Below are 14,742 nucleotides of genomic sequence, written 5' to 3' on the forward strand. Positions count from 1 at the left end.
TATAAAACATGTTTTTGTACTCCAGCTTCATGATAAGTAGGCAACTTGTCCTTCTGGCCCTCTTATCTTGGCCGGATTGCTACTGGAAGGAGTTTCTCCTCACTTTGCATTCATGAACCTCGTTTGATTTGCTTGTTGCATAAGCATGCGTGTTTAATATTGATATAGAAACCTTATTTCAAAGAGCTGAAGCCTAAAGAGAAGCAGTAAGTGTCTCAAGCTGATTAGAATTCCTTTTTTTAAGTGGCTCTTTACATAATGCATTCAGGCTCAGCTCGCACAATGGGGATGTGAGTTTCGAGAGGTATCAAGATTTAGTGGAGAACACAGATTTAGCGGAGGACAAAGGTGCTGAGAGCAGTGGATCCTGGCGAGGAGCAGCCATTGCTGTGCTGTTGTTAAAGGCCTGCTGGAATTTTAGGTCTCTATTTTCCTATGTTGTTAACCTTGTGAAAAACTCTAGTTTTGGTTGGGGCTGGAATTTTCCATGCTTGCTTTGCCCAGAGGTGGTTTTTTTCTTTAAGCTCAAGCGAATGCAGAGAACATTATCCCTGTGCAGATTACAATAAAGAACAGATGTTATCTAATACACCTGTTCTGGGGTATCGAAACACTACGTACAAGTGAAAAATCACACCACTTCTGCTTGAACAAGGTTTGGCTCTTCCTTCTTATTGCTCGGCATAACCACAATTGTTTCCCCTGTTTGTGAGGTTTTGACAAATTACTGTTTGTCCTTGTTGGAGGAAGCCTTCTGCAAGAAGATGGGTCTTGCAGGATACCCTGAGGAAGAGCTCAGTTCTGGTTTGCTCTGTCATTGTACAGCACGGAGTTCCACCACCGCCTGCTTTCTGAACGTGGTCTCTTGGAAGTGAGGTAGTGCGAGGCGCTCTGGATCTAGATCCAGTTGTAGAGGAACGTGCTGCTTTTCCCACCCCAGTGGTGCAGTGTGCAGTGGTCTTCCTTCTGTGGCCATGCAGAAGGCTGTATTGAGAAGAGGAGGTTCTTTTCAGCTATATGCTTTCTCAAACATAAAATGTAGAGAGAGGGAAGGGGAACCAACATAAAAAATAACTTTCTGGGGGTTTAAAATGTGTGCATATGTAGTGCCATCAGCATGGTAGCGCTGTGTTTTTCATTGTGTCCAGGCCCCCGTCCCCACATACAAAGGCAAGATAAGGCTTTATTCAGACTCAAGAGCTGGGCTGGTTCAGCCTGGAGAAGTGAAGGCTCCTGAAGGGGAGACCTTAGAGCAGCTCCAGTGCCTAAAGGGGCTCCAGGAAACCTGGAGAGGGGCTTTGGACAAGGGCCTGTAGGGATAGGACAAGGGGAATGGCTTTAACCTGCCAGAGGGGAGGTTGAGATGAGCTCTGATGCAAAAGTTCTTCCCTGTGAGGGTGCTGAAGCGCTGGCACAGACTTTTCCCAGAGAAGCTGTGGCTGCCCCATCCCTGGCAGTGTTCAAGGCCAGGTTGGACACAGGGGCTTGGAGCAACCTGCTCTAGTGGAAGGTGTCCCTGCCCATGGCAGGGGGTTGGAACTGGATGAGCTTTGAGGTCTGATCTAGTGGAATGTGCCCCTGACCATGGGAGGGGGTTGGAAATAGATGAGCTTTAAGGTCTGGTCTGGTGAAAGGTGCCCCTGACCCTCGCAGGGTGTTGGAGCTAGGTGATGAGCTTTAAGGTCCCTTCTAACCCAAACCATCCCCTGATTATATGTATTTACTGTAGTATTTGTTCCTTGAATGAGATTAAAAACCCTTGTGCAGCAGAAATGTTTGTTTTTTTTACAAGATCAGTCTATTGTATTTGTAAAGTGCTTTTGAAAGCCATTGGAGAGCAGAGGTGAAAGCTGAGAGGAGTGAAGATGTGCTGAGAGCTGTAGCTGGACAGCTACATCAGACCAGTTTCTTCCATAAAGAAATGGCTGCTCATACTTTTTAACTGTGGATTTATGTCAAGATGAAGGAGTTGCCACTCAAGAGTTGTCTCTGAACTCTTCTCCAGTTCCTTTTATGCTGCTGTGTGTCTTAAATTTTTGTAGCTGCTGACAGTGAGATGAGCAGAATTGATACAGATGATTCAGATATGAGCACAAAAATAGTATTCTGGGGAATGTTAGCTCTTACTGTACAGAACAGTGTGAGTGCAGTACCTCCTTAGAACACTTTCTCTTGCTCTTTAATGCTAATTGGTCTTATGTCTACAAACATTTTGTTCCTGTTCACCCTTTGGGCAAGTAGATAATTGTCTAATGTGCTGGAAAGTATCTGCAGTTTAATCACTTATTCATATCTTCATCAAATCACAAGCTGCCTTTTGTTTTATTGGTTTATGGATTTTTTTCTTTATCATGTTTATCATAAAACTTCTACCACTGCATTATTAAACAGCAAAACTCTGTAGTAACGTTTTGGTGGTTAAAAGCTATTAAATGTACATGCTGCTTTTTCTGACATCTTTGTGTTTGTCTAATTTTGGAGGCAGCAGCTTATGCAAGAGCCTTTCTTGTCCTTTATTTATATGAAATGTTCTAGCAAGATGTCAGTTTGTACGCTATTCTAATTAGCCAGTTCGTTAGCGTTGTGTTACTGCCTGGTATGAAAAGGCTGGAAATCTGGGACTGGGATGGCTGTAACTGGTAAATTGTGTTCCCAGCACAGCAGTGGCAGCTTCAAGCAAACTGTTCTTATTTTTCTAGATGTATTTTTCCAAAAAATTACCTTTATAGTCGCAACTTGGAAATACCTTTTTGGTCATTAGGGGGTTTTGTTGCATTAATTCATTTCCCTCCTCGCCCCAGTATATGACTCCTCAGAATTGCGGGCTGTATCTTTTATGTTGAAATTGATGTTACAATATATAGTATATATTAGATAACATAAAAAGATAACATATACATGTTAATTTTTAACAAAAATTACATCTTTCCCCTTGGCATCATACGGCACCATGGGCCTTGGTCTCGCTGTGATCTTTCTTTGTTACTGCAGTACACATACTTTTATTTGCTTTTTTACTTGGAAACTCAGATGATAGCTTATTTTCTTGTTTTTGAAGACCATAGTGCTAGTAATCACTCAAGTCATGGTTCATCACAAAGGATATTCTGCCTGTAAATTTGCTGACTTGCTTAGACTCTTCCACAGTATGTTATGATGAATAATGGCCAAGTTATCCTAAGATTCATAGCGCAGATAAAAATGCCTGTATGGTACCTGGTGAATGCTGTTAGACACACTTACCTGCCTTTATTCTCTTTAGCATCCCTGCACATGTTTGTGACACCAGCCCTTACACAGATAGAGCAGTACTAAAAATGCTCAGGCTTATGTATTTACATGCATTGTAGAGCATAACTGCTGCTAAAGATCTGTGTTAGTGTTATTTAGAATAGAATAGATTAGTTGGAAGGGACTTACAATGATCGTGTATTGACAATCATTTGAAGTGCTCTCACATGACACAGGACTGTTGTCTGATCAGTTTGTACAAATCTCCGCCTCACTTTTGTATGGATTCCTGAGCCCCAAGTGTGTATCTAATACTTAGCGTGTGTAAAATCTCTTATTATTTGATTTTAATTTGGCAGACTGGTTGCATTTCCATCACAATGGAGAGGGGCTTTGGCCAAGGGCCTGTAGGGACAGGCCAAGGGGAATGGCTTTAACCTGCCAGAGGGGAGATTGAGATGAGCTCTGAGGCAGAAGCTCTTCCCCGTGAGGGTGCTGAGGTGCTGGCACAGACTTTTCCCAGAGAAGCTGTGGCTGCCCCATCCCTGGCAGTGTTCAAGGCCAGGTTGGACACAGGGGCTTGGAGCAACCTGCTCTAGTGGAAGGTGTCCCTGCCCGTGGCAGGGGTTGGGACTGGGTAAGATTTAAGCTCCCTTCAACCCAAACCAGTCTGGGGTTCTGTGATTTCAGGCTTCTTGCGCATGTGGTTGTAGATCCATCTTGCATTGTTCATGCACTTCTAATGTGTCAGTGTGTGTGCTGCGTGTTCCCCTGCCGCCCTCGCTGGCTGTGTTCATCAGCCTTCCCCATGAGCATCTCTGGCCCTTCAGCACCGTGTCTCTGTCTGGAACCTCTTTTTCTGAGCTGATCTGCAAGGCTGCTTCCGCTTCTTCATCAAAAGCTTTTCAAAGGGCCTTTGCTGCCCTGACACTTGCAGCAACTATTCTTCCAGTTGTGTCAAGGCTCTGCTGTATTTTTAAACTTCTTTTATGTAAATATAGCACTTCACAATTCTTTGCATCCTACCTTTTAAAACAAAGTGTGGTTTGATCACTCCTAGTCACACTACTTCTCATATAATTCGTCCTGCAAACAGTGAAGTCTCCAAGAGTCTTAAGTCGTTGCTCTTATAGAAAATACCTAGTTTTCTGTTGAAACTTAACGAACAAAATGTATGCTGTGGAGGGGGTTTGGCCTTTGGCTCATATCTTAAAGTAATTATCCAGTGGCATTTGGGCCGTCACATATTTAGACTGAGTTTCTTGGTGAATTTGATCCCTCCGTGGCTGTGATTGGCTTAAACCCCACTGTAAATGAACAGCATCACGTATCATATCAGCGTCGGGCAGGGATAAAAAGGTCTTGCCCAAGCTGCTGGAGCGCTCATTGCCTGGATCGTCTTCCTTTGGGTGGCATCCCTGGCTTCCAGCTCCATCCATAACCCCCTGGTTCGCCTACGTAAGCGTATTATTTCCTTTTCTTGTTTGGGGTTGATCGTTCTCCCCACATTGCAAAGTGTGGCTTTTGTGGGAGGAGAGAGGGAAGATAAGTGAATTGCAAGTGTGAAAAGTATTCATTTGGGGTTCTTGTTGGTATTTAAGAAGGGAATGTGAGTTCTTGTTGCTAAATCTGTATCTGTAGCTTCTCAGCAAGTTTCAACCACATTAGTGTATTGGAAAAGGGAATTGTTTGGAAGAAGGGATTTTTCAGGTAAGTTTCGAAGTTTGCTTGGCTGAATGGCTAGGACATTAAAGGGGGTTTAGGTGAAGTCTCAGTATTTTTTTTGCTGCCTCTGCCCTTATGTCTCAGGTGAGCTCTTGTACAACTGCAGTAATTCCTCTGTAGAAGCAAGGAAAGCAAGTCCGTGCGTTGTTTTCTTTCTAACCATGGAAAACAGAAAAACTTTTTTTTCTCTTTCTAAAACCCCTTGTACTTCTCCAGACCGTGCGTGTGTGTCTGCCTGTGTCTGTGTGCGTCTGCATGCTTTTTTGGTGAAGAATTTCAAACTGAAATATATCTCAGCAACTCTTGGGGCTTGTGTGAGGCCGTCCAAGTGATCCTATCTGTTAAGTACCTAGTGTGCTGCCTGAGGAGTTGCTGGAAATATTTGGAAGTCATGGCTCACACTGTTTTTGTTACCCTTGGTTTCTGGCATGTGAAAGCACTTGTTCTTGAGGCGCGCTAGCTTATAATACTGTCTTGCAGCTCTAGAGATACTAGCACAGTAAACCATTAATTTTCTGCTCCATAAATGCATTGATTATCCCTTCAGGTGAGATCTCATCTTCTTTTTGTACTTTGCTCAGGTTTCTTCCAGTTGATCAGGAGCACTTTGTTTCCACAAATGGGAATGCTCTCGTGGAGCTCTGAGCTAGCTTTTGCAGAAGATGCTGACGTTAAACTTGGTCTGTTTTCTAGCCACACTAGTAAAATAATCGCTGTTTTGAGAGAGAATGTAGCAGTTGATCCGAGAACAGTGGAATGGTTTGAGCCAGTACAGTGTTTATTTTGATTTCCTGCCCATAAGATAAATGTAAGTGCAGTGAGGGCACTAGTGGAAGAGCTCAGTAATGTTACTTCCACGTAGGTAAGTCAATACTGTATTTGATTTTTCGTAACGTGAGGTAGCATACTATCGTAGATGTCTGTGTTTTTAGAATCTATTTATATTGCTCAGGTAACCATTTGTGGCAGAATTATCCACAGACATGAAAATGAGGCATGTGGCACCAGTGTTGCATTTTTAATGTTAGACAGCTGCTTCATGTTTTGAATTTCATTGCACAGGCTAAAAGATACATCACCGTTCAGCAAGGCAGCCGTGGGGAAGTGGGACGTACAGAAGAGTTACGGTATTTATTCCAGTCTGCATCAGTCTTGAAGGAAGAGCTTCAGTTAAATGGTTACTTACCAGTGTGGTGTGTTTTAAATTACCTGGCAATCTTAACTTCTTTTGTCTTTCAGGTTTAACTCCTTCTCAGAGGATCTTAATCTTGTTCCAGAAATCCTCTTAATCTTGCTCCAATACGTCAGCTATCACAGAACACTAGTTGTTGTTGGCATCTTTCGTAAGATACTGTTAATAGTTACTGAAATACATTACTTTCTATAAGATGAGGAACTTCTCTGTAACTTTATAACTCATTAGCATTTTACATTAGCTCATCCCATTCTCTTTTTCTTCTGTGTTCTACTTGCATCACGCTGTAGCAAGGAGGAGAGAAACACCTTTTTGTTCCTTGGTAGGTGAAGCAGGGAGCTTCACTAGCAGCTCTGTCTCCTGTGGCTGCTTTTCTTGTGTTCCCTGCCTGTTCCCTCTGCCCCTTTCCCCCCCCAAAACACCCTCTCGCCCATTTCTGTTTCATGGAATTCTGGGTAGAGGAGGAACTAAGGAAGTCTTCGCTCAATATATTTGCCCCAGCTTACTCCACTGTAAGTCTAAGCTTGAGCTGCAGTGTGGAATTGCCTACTTGGGCGGGGGGCCTGCTGGGGAATGAATTTGAAGTTTCATGCTCACACCAAGTAAACGTTAAATCACACAAGCATGCTGCTGTTTTGCAGAACATCTAACACTCCGTGTCTGAGGGCATGCTGGAACCTTATCTTCAAAGGTTCTCTTCTAAAAATATAACGCATTAAGATTGCATTTTGCTTTTATTTGCACACATGAAAGTAATATAGTAAGAAGGTGTTAAGGCACCTCTTGAATGTGTGACTCAGTCCAAGATAGGCTCGTAGAGCTATTTTGTGAGAAACTAGATTTGTGGAACATAAGAACTTGGCTTGCCTGCAAAATACACTAATGCTTCTGGTGCTTCAGAAGAAATACGCCGCAGCATTTATCAATACGTGCCAGATCGATATCCACTCGCCTCTCCCCTCCTTCTGGGGACCAAAACTGTGAGATTAAATCCAGGATTTCTGTAGGGGGCACTTCTAAAGGGAGGCTCCCGAATCGCCGTGCATAGTTAATGCACCAGCAGTGTGTAACAGTATTCAAACCCCTAAACAAGTGGCCTGGCTTTCAAAAGTGCTGAACAGTCAGAAGCTCCTATTGAGCTCAGTGGCAGCTGAGGGGTGACTCAACATTTCTGAAGATCATTCCGCTTAAATAAGGATTTATTTGCTTGATTTTTAGTCTTCTGAAAGTCAGCAAGTAAAATTCTCATTCATGGTTTTAGGGGTGTAGGAGATAGAGCTGCGAGTCTAATTTTAAACATCTCTTTATTTAAAGCTCTTTTGGCTAATAGCTTTATCAAGTCACTTATTTGTGATTACTTATGCATATCTATCTGGGATGCTGTTTTATATTTAAGGAAAATGATGTTCTATTCTGTTTTAGCTGGCAAGCTCTTACAGATTTATGTGAGTGCGAGTTGCCATGGAGAATGACTGGCAGGTTAAGCTTGACTTTTAAAAGAGGCTTATTGAGTTGAAGCACAGAAAAACCTAGCAGTGAGGGAGAAACACTAATAGCTAGGTAAAATGATCTTTCTCGAACTTTTAGGTAACTGTTTTCCTTTGGGAGAAATTAGGTTCAGAAGTGTCTTTATGAAAGAAGAAAACTACTGAAAATGGAAGGGGGGAGGTGGTCGTGGGGGGTGGTTGGGAGGATTTGCAATGTGTTGGTTTTTTTTTCCTTTGGAAGAATACCAGAGCATGCTGTATTTGAGTTGGAGAAAATATTAAATAGGGAAGACTTTTGTTTCCTTTTATAGTTGCGCTGGACTTATATTACATTATTCCTTGTGCAAGAAGGGAAGCCATGCATTCGCACTGTCATTTGTGTGATGCATTAACTTCCTAAATTAACATCCCACTCATATTTTTGTGCAACACATTTGTTTCCAATAAATAGCTGTTACTACTATACCTCTAATAACATGGAAAATTCCAGTGCAGGAACAGGACTTTGATTGGATGTGTTCCTCAGATAATGTGCATGAACATTTTTTCTTTAACTGTTGAAGTAAGATTTTATTTACACTGAAGAGAACATGTTATTTTCAGCAAGGCTTATATTTTAAGCTTACTCAAGAAATGTAAATATAGTAAAATCACTTTGGTGTATTTGCTGCCAGTGTCTTAAAGGCAAACCGCATAGTTGGTAGAATGATGTTAGTGGATGACTACCTGAAGTCAAAGCTACAAAAAGACCCAAAGCAGCTTTTTGGCAACATTAGACTCCTTTTCCATGAGTGCCCAAGACCTGCTGTCCTGTGTTTCTGGATAAAGCGTAGTAATTAGCTCATTCAGAATTGAGAAAATCAGGCCAGCTCTTCTTCTAATTTGTGAATTAAAGGAAACTTCAAAAGTATAAGGTCTTTTGGCTTTGAGAAGAACGACTTAATGACCAGAAACCACTGCAGGTTCTTAACAAATGGGGTTTAAAGGCCAAATGTGTTAGGAGGTACTTGGTCCTGATCTTCTGTTTGGTGCAATTAAGGCAGTTCAGTTCGAGACGTTTTGGAAGTGCTTTTTTAGTGACTTCAGTTGATTTGTGTTGATTTGTCTTGATTCAGAAGTTGGATGCAAACAAGCAAACACAAATGTGCCAGTTGGGTTTTTCATGTATAAAGATACGCACAATACTAATTCACATAAATGTTTATTAAGCTAATGGGCAGATAGAGGTTTTTTTCCTTTCTGATTACCAAAGACAAATCTCAGAGTTAGTCTGAGGTCAGAATGTTAGCTGAACTATTTGAAGAGGATTATTAAATGAAGATGACAGATGATTTTGGTGTACATTCATGCTTCTTCACTATTCAAATTTTGTTTAAACCTGTGCCCCTTGATTCCCAGTCAGCATTTTCGCTTGGTCTCATCCCACCAGTATAAAACATAGGAAATCATTGTCATTCTTCTCCTTTCCTTGGTTCAGAGCTTGTTCATCTAATAATCCCTACCTTTCTATATGTACATACTATGTGTACATGTATATAAACTATAACCTTTATGTTACTAGGGGAAAAAATAATCTTATATCTAAAACTGTGCAAGCAGTGTCTTAAGCATGTTTTAGCTGTCATGGGGCAAGCAGTGCAGTATTTTTTTTCATGTGCTTTTAATATCCTGCACTTAGCTTGAAAATAAAAGAAGCAGAAAGCCACAGACTTCCTTAGAAACATGATCTGCAATTTGTTAAAAACAATTCTAATGTAGATATTTTTTCCTCCTAGGTTTTACCAAGAGACAGTACATCTAACACTTAACTTGGATCATCAGCTTGAAAATCATAACAGCCCCCAAAACTGACATTTGATCTGAAAGAAAAAGCTGTGACAAATGGACAATATGTCTATTACTAACACACCAACAAGTAATGATGCTTGTCTGAGCATTGTTCACAGCTTGATGTGCCATCGACAAGGTGGAGAGAGTGAAACTTTTGCAAAACGCGCAATTGAAAGTTTAGTTAAAAAGCTAAAGGAGAAAAAAGATGAATTGGATTCTTTGATTACAGCTATAACCACAAATGGAGCTCATCCTAGCAAGTGTGTTACAATACAGAGAACGCTGGATGGGAGGCTTCAGGTTAGTACCAGTGAAAATCAGATGTTTTCCTCCTAGTGAAGCTGGAGCAAGAGTGAGTGACTCAGGATCCTAGAGTGTTGAGGAAGAGTAGCTGTTCTCTGGCATCCCCCCTTTGTAGGCACGTTTTGTGGCTGGAGCTCTGGACTGCAGCAGTAGTTGATTATTTTTTTTCCAAAAGGAGCAGAAGGTGTTGGATCAGCTGTTCTAAACGAGTGTGTGTGGCAGTAAAAAGCAGCGTCACGTAACAAATGTGGCTGCTTTATCCTGGTATTTTCACTAGAAGCTTCTGTTAGCTCTGTGTTGGTCAGCAGTTGTGAAGACAGACCTATGATCCCGTGCTAAGGTACTCCAAGGAGTCTGCACTGAGGATTTTTGTTAGCCTTACATCGCCCGTACTCAGTACCTGCATAGCTTGGGTTGCGATTTCCTTGTTCTGGGACAGATGTCATATTTGCTGGCTAGCTCTCTGTCTACCCTAAAGCATTATTTTTTTTATTTGGGTTTTTTTTCAGTATAATGGATTGGCATTCTTCTACTTGTAAATTCTTTATAGTGTAGCTTAGTGCCTCGTTCCTCTTCTTCTGGGGCAAAGCTCTGTCATCATCCGTGGTGGGGAAGGTGACCATACGTACTGCACTAAGCACAAATTCTGCTTCTGCCATTTTGTATCCAGTATTTTTTCTTTAAGAATCACAGTCTTGACTTAACCATAGCAAAACCCTAACAGAAGTTTATTTCTGTTGAGTACAGAACTTGGGTGAACTGTACAACACCTTTTTTTTTTTTTTCCCATATTTTGGTGATGGACAGAGGTTGTGGTGGTGTTTGTCCTCTTCCAGCTTTGCTCCTTACTAAGTAAAGTGAGATATCTTGCAACTTTCCCAATCAGCTTTTGTGTCTGACTTTTTAGGTGGCTGGTCGCAAGGGATTCCCTCATGTGATTTACGCTCGTCTTTGGAGGTGGCCCGATCTTCATAAAAATGAACTCAAGCATGTTAAATATTGTCAGTATGCTTTTGACTTAAAGTGTGACAGTGTCTGTGTAAATCCTTACCATTATGAGCGTGTAGTATCGCCTGGCATTGGTAAGTAGACTCTTGGTTTAAAATGTGCAAATAAAATGTAAAATGTTTTCCTTGTGAGTGTAGAAAATACAGGTCTAAGTTAGAAACATTAACTTTTTTAATGGTCTAATTATAAATTATCCTCATGTGCTCTTGCCCATCTTCTTAATGGAATTATTCTTTTACCTTTATTCCAAAAAAAACCCCAGTTTCTGTTTGAAAAAACAGTTTCTGGCTTTTGTGTAAGCATTTCTGTTGGCTTTGCACACAGTTCTTAGAGTTAATGTGTATCCTAGGAATAACTTATCATTGAGACTTGTGTTGTGATAGAGGGGGTATAATATGTAGAGTCTGTAGGACTGGTTTGTAAAAGCTGATAAATTTAATGTTCAAACACTGTTGAAGATCTCTATATAATCCTCCACACCCTCTTTTCTTTTTCTTGATAAAGATCTCTCAGGACTGACACTACAGAGTTCTGGTAAGTAGTTCTGCTTACTGTTGCATTTCTGTGGGCACAAACTGTGTTAAACTCTTCAGCATGAACACAATTTATTCCTGTGCATCTTCCTGGGAGGGAGTATAGAGAGCAGATGGAAATGCATGTGTCTCTTTGGTTTTGGAAAATCGGCAAAGTAGCATATGAGAGGCAAGTATTGACAAATTCTTTAAATTGAGGCTTCAGCTCAGCTTGTTGTTGTGCTCTGTTTTCATTGTCCGCAACTTAAAAACACCAAGAAAAAAATCCAAAACCTCACTTTTTTTTTTTTTTAATTAGCAGCATTGAACACACAAGAATGTGTGCACCTGTATAACAGGCTAACTAATTGAATTGGGAATAATAGGTGCTTATGATTTAATAAGTAGTTTAACAAGAAAATAATAGAAATTCTGTAATTAATATGCAGCTGAATGAAACAGTCTGATATTCTTGCTCTTCCTGAAACTTGAGGGAAATTGGATGTTAAATGTCCAAGGAGTATTATTCAGAAATCTGAGGTTGTGCAGCTGCTTTATTCCAAAACTGAAGGTTTTTTTTCTCCTTCCAGAATAAATTCACAGAGAAGGAAACCAATGTTTTTAGTATATTATTAGAAGTATTCAAGCAAAAGTATTCATCGGGGATTGTAGTGAAAGGACAAGACGTAATGGGTTCAAACTGAAACAGGGGAAATTCAGGTTAGATATAAGGCAGAAGTTCTTTACTGTGAGGGTGCTGAGGCGCTGGAACAGGTTGCCCAAAGAAGTGGTAAATGCCCCATCCCTGGCAGTGTTCAAGGCCAGGTTGGACAGAGCCTTGGGTGACATGATCTAGTGTGAGGCTTCCCTGCCCATGGCAGGGGGATCGGAACTAGATGATCTTAAGGTCCTTTCCAACCCAAACCATTCTATGATTCTATGAAAAATGACTTAAAAAACCTCCAAACAGCGCAACAGACTGTTAACTTCACAAGCTTTAACTTGCATACTCATCTCTGCTAATTTGCATGTTACCTATGTCTCCTGGAAAATGATCCTTGTGTGCAGAATCAAAGCTTAGTAGCTGTCAGTTAAATACATAGTAAGTGTTTCCTTGTCCTGCTACTCTTTTTGCAGCAGGAAATAGAAAACTGCTGTCAAATTTTAATATATTTAAAGCTGCTTGAAAAATGAGCATGGGAGCTAATGCAGCATAAGTTTTACTTGAACATGCTTAGTGGGATATATGGAAATAAATTCTTGTAGTGGCCATGGTAGTAATTTCCTTACGCTGTATGTGGAATATTCTGAATTAGTGTCTACATTGTTAAGTACAGAGTAGTGTTATATTGTCTTTGGATGTGAATTTTATGTTTCTGGTCAATTTGGATGAGAGTTGCTTAAAATTACTTAAGAGATGTGTGAAAGTTTTTTAGGTGCTGTGTTCATGAATTATGTTTATCACAGGAGCTTTATGTATATTCTTATAATAGGAATTGGTTTGTTAGCTACTGCGTTAACATATATTTAGGTGCTTGACAAAAAGTATGTTTTTCTCTTTTATTAACCATGTCAAATCACAGAGTGATGGACTGGAAAACAAAATGCTATTGGAATTTACTACTGAGGGACTAAACTTGATTGAGAGCAGTCAGCAAAATGAACAGTTTGCTCTTCCATCCAGTTAACGCTTCAAAATTTCCTGCTGCTGACTTGTTTATTTGCAATTTGGAGGAGTGCTTTAGCAACGTTTAGATAGGTTAAATCCTCTCCCCAGTAGCTTTAATAGCATTGCTGTTGCTTGAAAGCAGTAGTGCAATTTGTAGTTTAATCCTGACGATAGATTTGCTTTGCAAGTTTAACCATTTGCTTCTTCATAGCTCCATCAAGCATGCTGGTGAAAGACGAATACGTTCATGACTACGAGGGACAGCCGTCACTGTCTTCTGCAGAAGGCCATTCAGTCCAAACCATCCAGCATCCACCAAGTAACAGGGCATCTACCGAGCCTTATAGCACCCCAGCCATGTTAGCTCCTACTGAGGCTAGCACTACCAGCACCACTAATTTTCCCAACATTCCTGTGGCTTCAACAAGTAAGATCATAGAGATTATATGAAATACTAAACTCTGAAAATGTGACAGCTCAAAGATAACCGCTGTGTTTTGCCAGAGTAGATATTGCATCAGAACTGTGCTTCTGCTACACTGTGCTGAGAAAGTGTGTGGCATTACAATCCAGGCAGTCTCATAAGTATTAACATAAGGTTTTAACTTGGAGCATAATTTGAGTAACTTTTCCTGGTAACCCAGTCTTTTTTCAGTGAGAGTGACATTGCATTAGTGCAGTAAGACTCTTTTGGATATGCCAATGGTTCAGTGATACTACGTTAAAAAAACAATTGCCTGCTGACAGAACATTATGACTGTTACTGGAATAACTGCTGTAGGAATGGAAGAATTTTATTGTTTTATTGCAACAGCAAATGGAACAAACAGATACACTGTAAAGTGGCAGTATCAAGAGGTTTTCAGACAATTCTTTATTGTTCCACAGCTGACAGAATGAGTCTTCCAATTTTAACTTGATTATTTTTGTAATGGCCCACTCTACTACCAGAGTGACAGCCCTAATTAGTATTTTCATGAGTGTGTTGGAGAGCTGTGTCAAAGTTTTTCTTAATTTTCTGTGTCTATTTGGCACAAGTGGAAGAGTCTGAATTACCAACATCAAACCTCACTCTTCATTCCAGCAGGACAGTAAGGCAGTTACGTACAGTGTCCTGCAGCTCTATTGTAGGGAAACCAGTAAGTTTGGAGTGGTTTCATGTACTCTTTGTCACTTCAGTGTAAAAAATGTGTGGATTTCATGTTATCAATTTTTTTTTAATGGTGTTTTGATAATGTTTTTAATCTTTGCTGATTACTTTTCTGCTAAAACTACAGATGGTTTTGCCAAGTTTAAGATACAATGTCTGTATGTGTCTCCAGCAGAGAAAAAAGGATGGGCAGTTTAATTGTATTGCCTTTGCACAACAGTTTATAGTCAGTAACTTTTTCTCATCGGTGCTGTAATTGTTGGAGCCCAGTGGACAGGAAAAAAAAAAAAGCTTGTTTTTTTAGGTTTTAGCTCAAGTTTTCAATGTGTTTAATTCTGCTAGCTACACCAGTTTGAGAGTGCAAATGTGCTTGTGAAACTGCTGACCAGTTTAGTGTTAATGGCTGAGCTGAAGCCTTCTGAGATCAGATTCTGTTAACCTGTTCTAAAATATCTGTAGTTTTACTTTAAATCTTAGTTAATTCTTGAAATGTTTGTTTGGGAGAAAAAGAATCCCAGCAGCTTTCCCAGGAAGGAGCCCAGTGGTGTGTGCAGCTCTGTTCAAGCACTGTTTTTAAAAATAAAATACTGTTCAGTATGTTTTGGAGGAACATGAATTTAAGTGAGTGTCCT

General features: G+C 40.4%; 1 protein-coding gene across 3 annotated transcripts in view; it reads left to right on the forward strand.

Moving 5' to 3' along the window:
* The window catches only part of SMAD4 (SMAD family member 4), a 29,591-nt gene that overhangs the window by 1,168 nt on the left and 13,681 nt on the right, over positions 1–14,742 (forward strand). For 2 of the 3 annotated variants that reach the window (XM_030512688.1, XM_030512690.1), the window contains exons 2-5: positions 9,414–9,768; positions 10,679–10,853; positions 11,284–11,313; positions 13,172–13,387. In XM_030512688.1, coding sequence (XP_030368548.1) covers positions 9,520–9,768; positions 10,679–10,853; positions 11,284–11,313; positions 13,172–13,387 — 670 coding nt within the window. In that variant the 5' untranslated portion in view covers positions 9,414–9,519. Of the gene's footprint in view, positions 1–4,279; positions 5,637–9,413; positions 9,769–10,678; positions 10,854–11,283; positions 11,314–13,171; positions 13,388–14,742 lie in introns of those variants that run through there. The other variant, XM_030512689.1, reaches the window with a different exon arrangement.

The sequence above is a fragment of the Strigops habroptila genome, chromosome Z, assembly GCF_004027225.2.
Source record: "Strigops habroptila isolate Jane chromosome Z, bStrHab1.2.pri, whole genome shotgun sequence".
Classification (NCBI taxonomy): Eukaryota; Metazoa; Chordata; class Aves; order Psittaciformes; family Psittacidae; genus Strigops; species Strigops habroptila.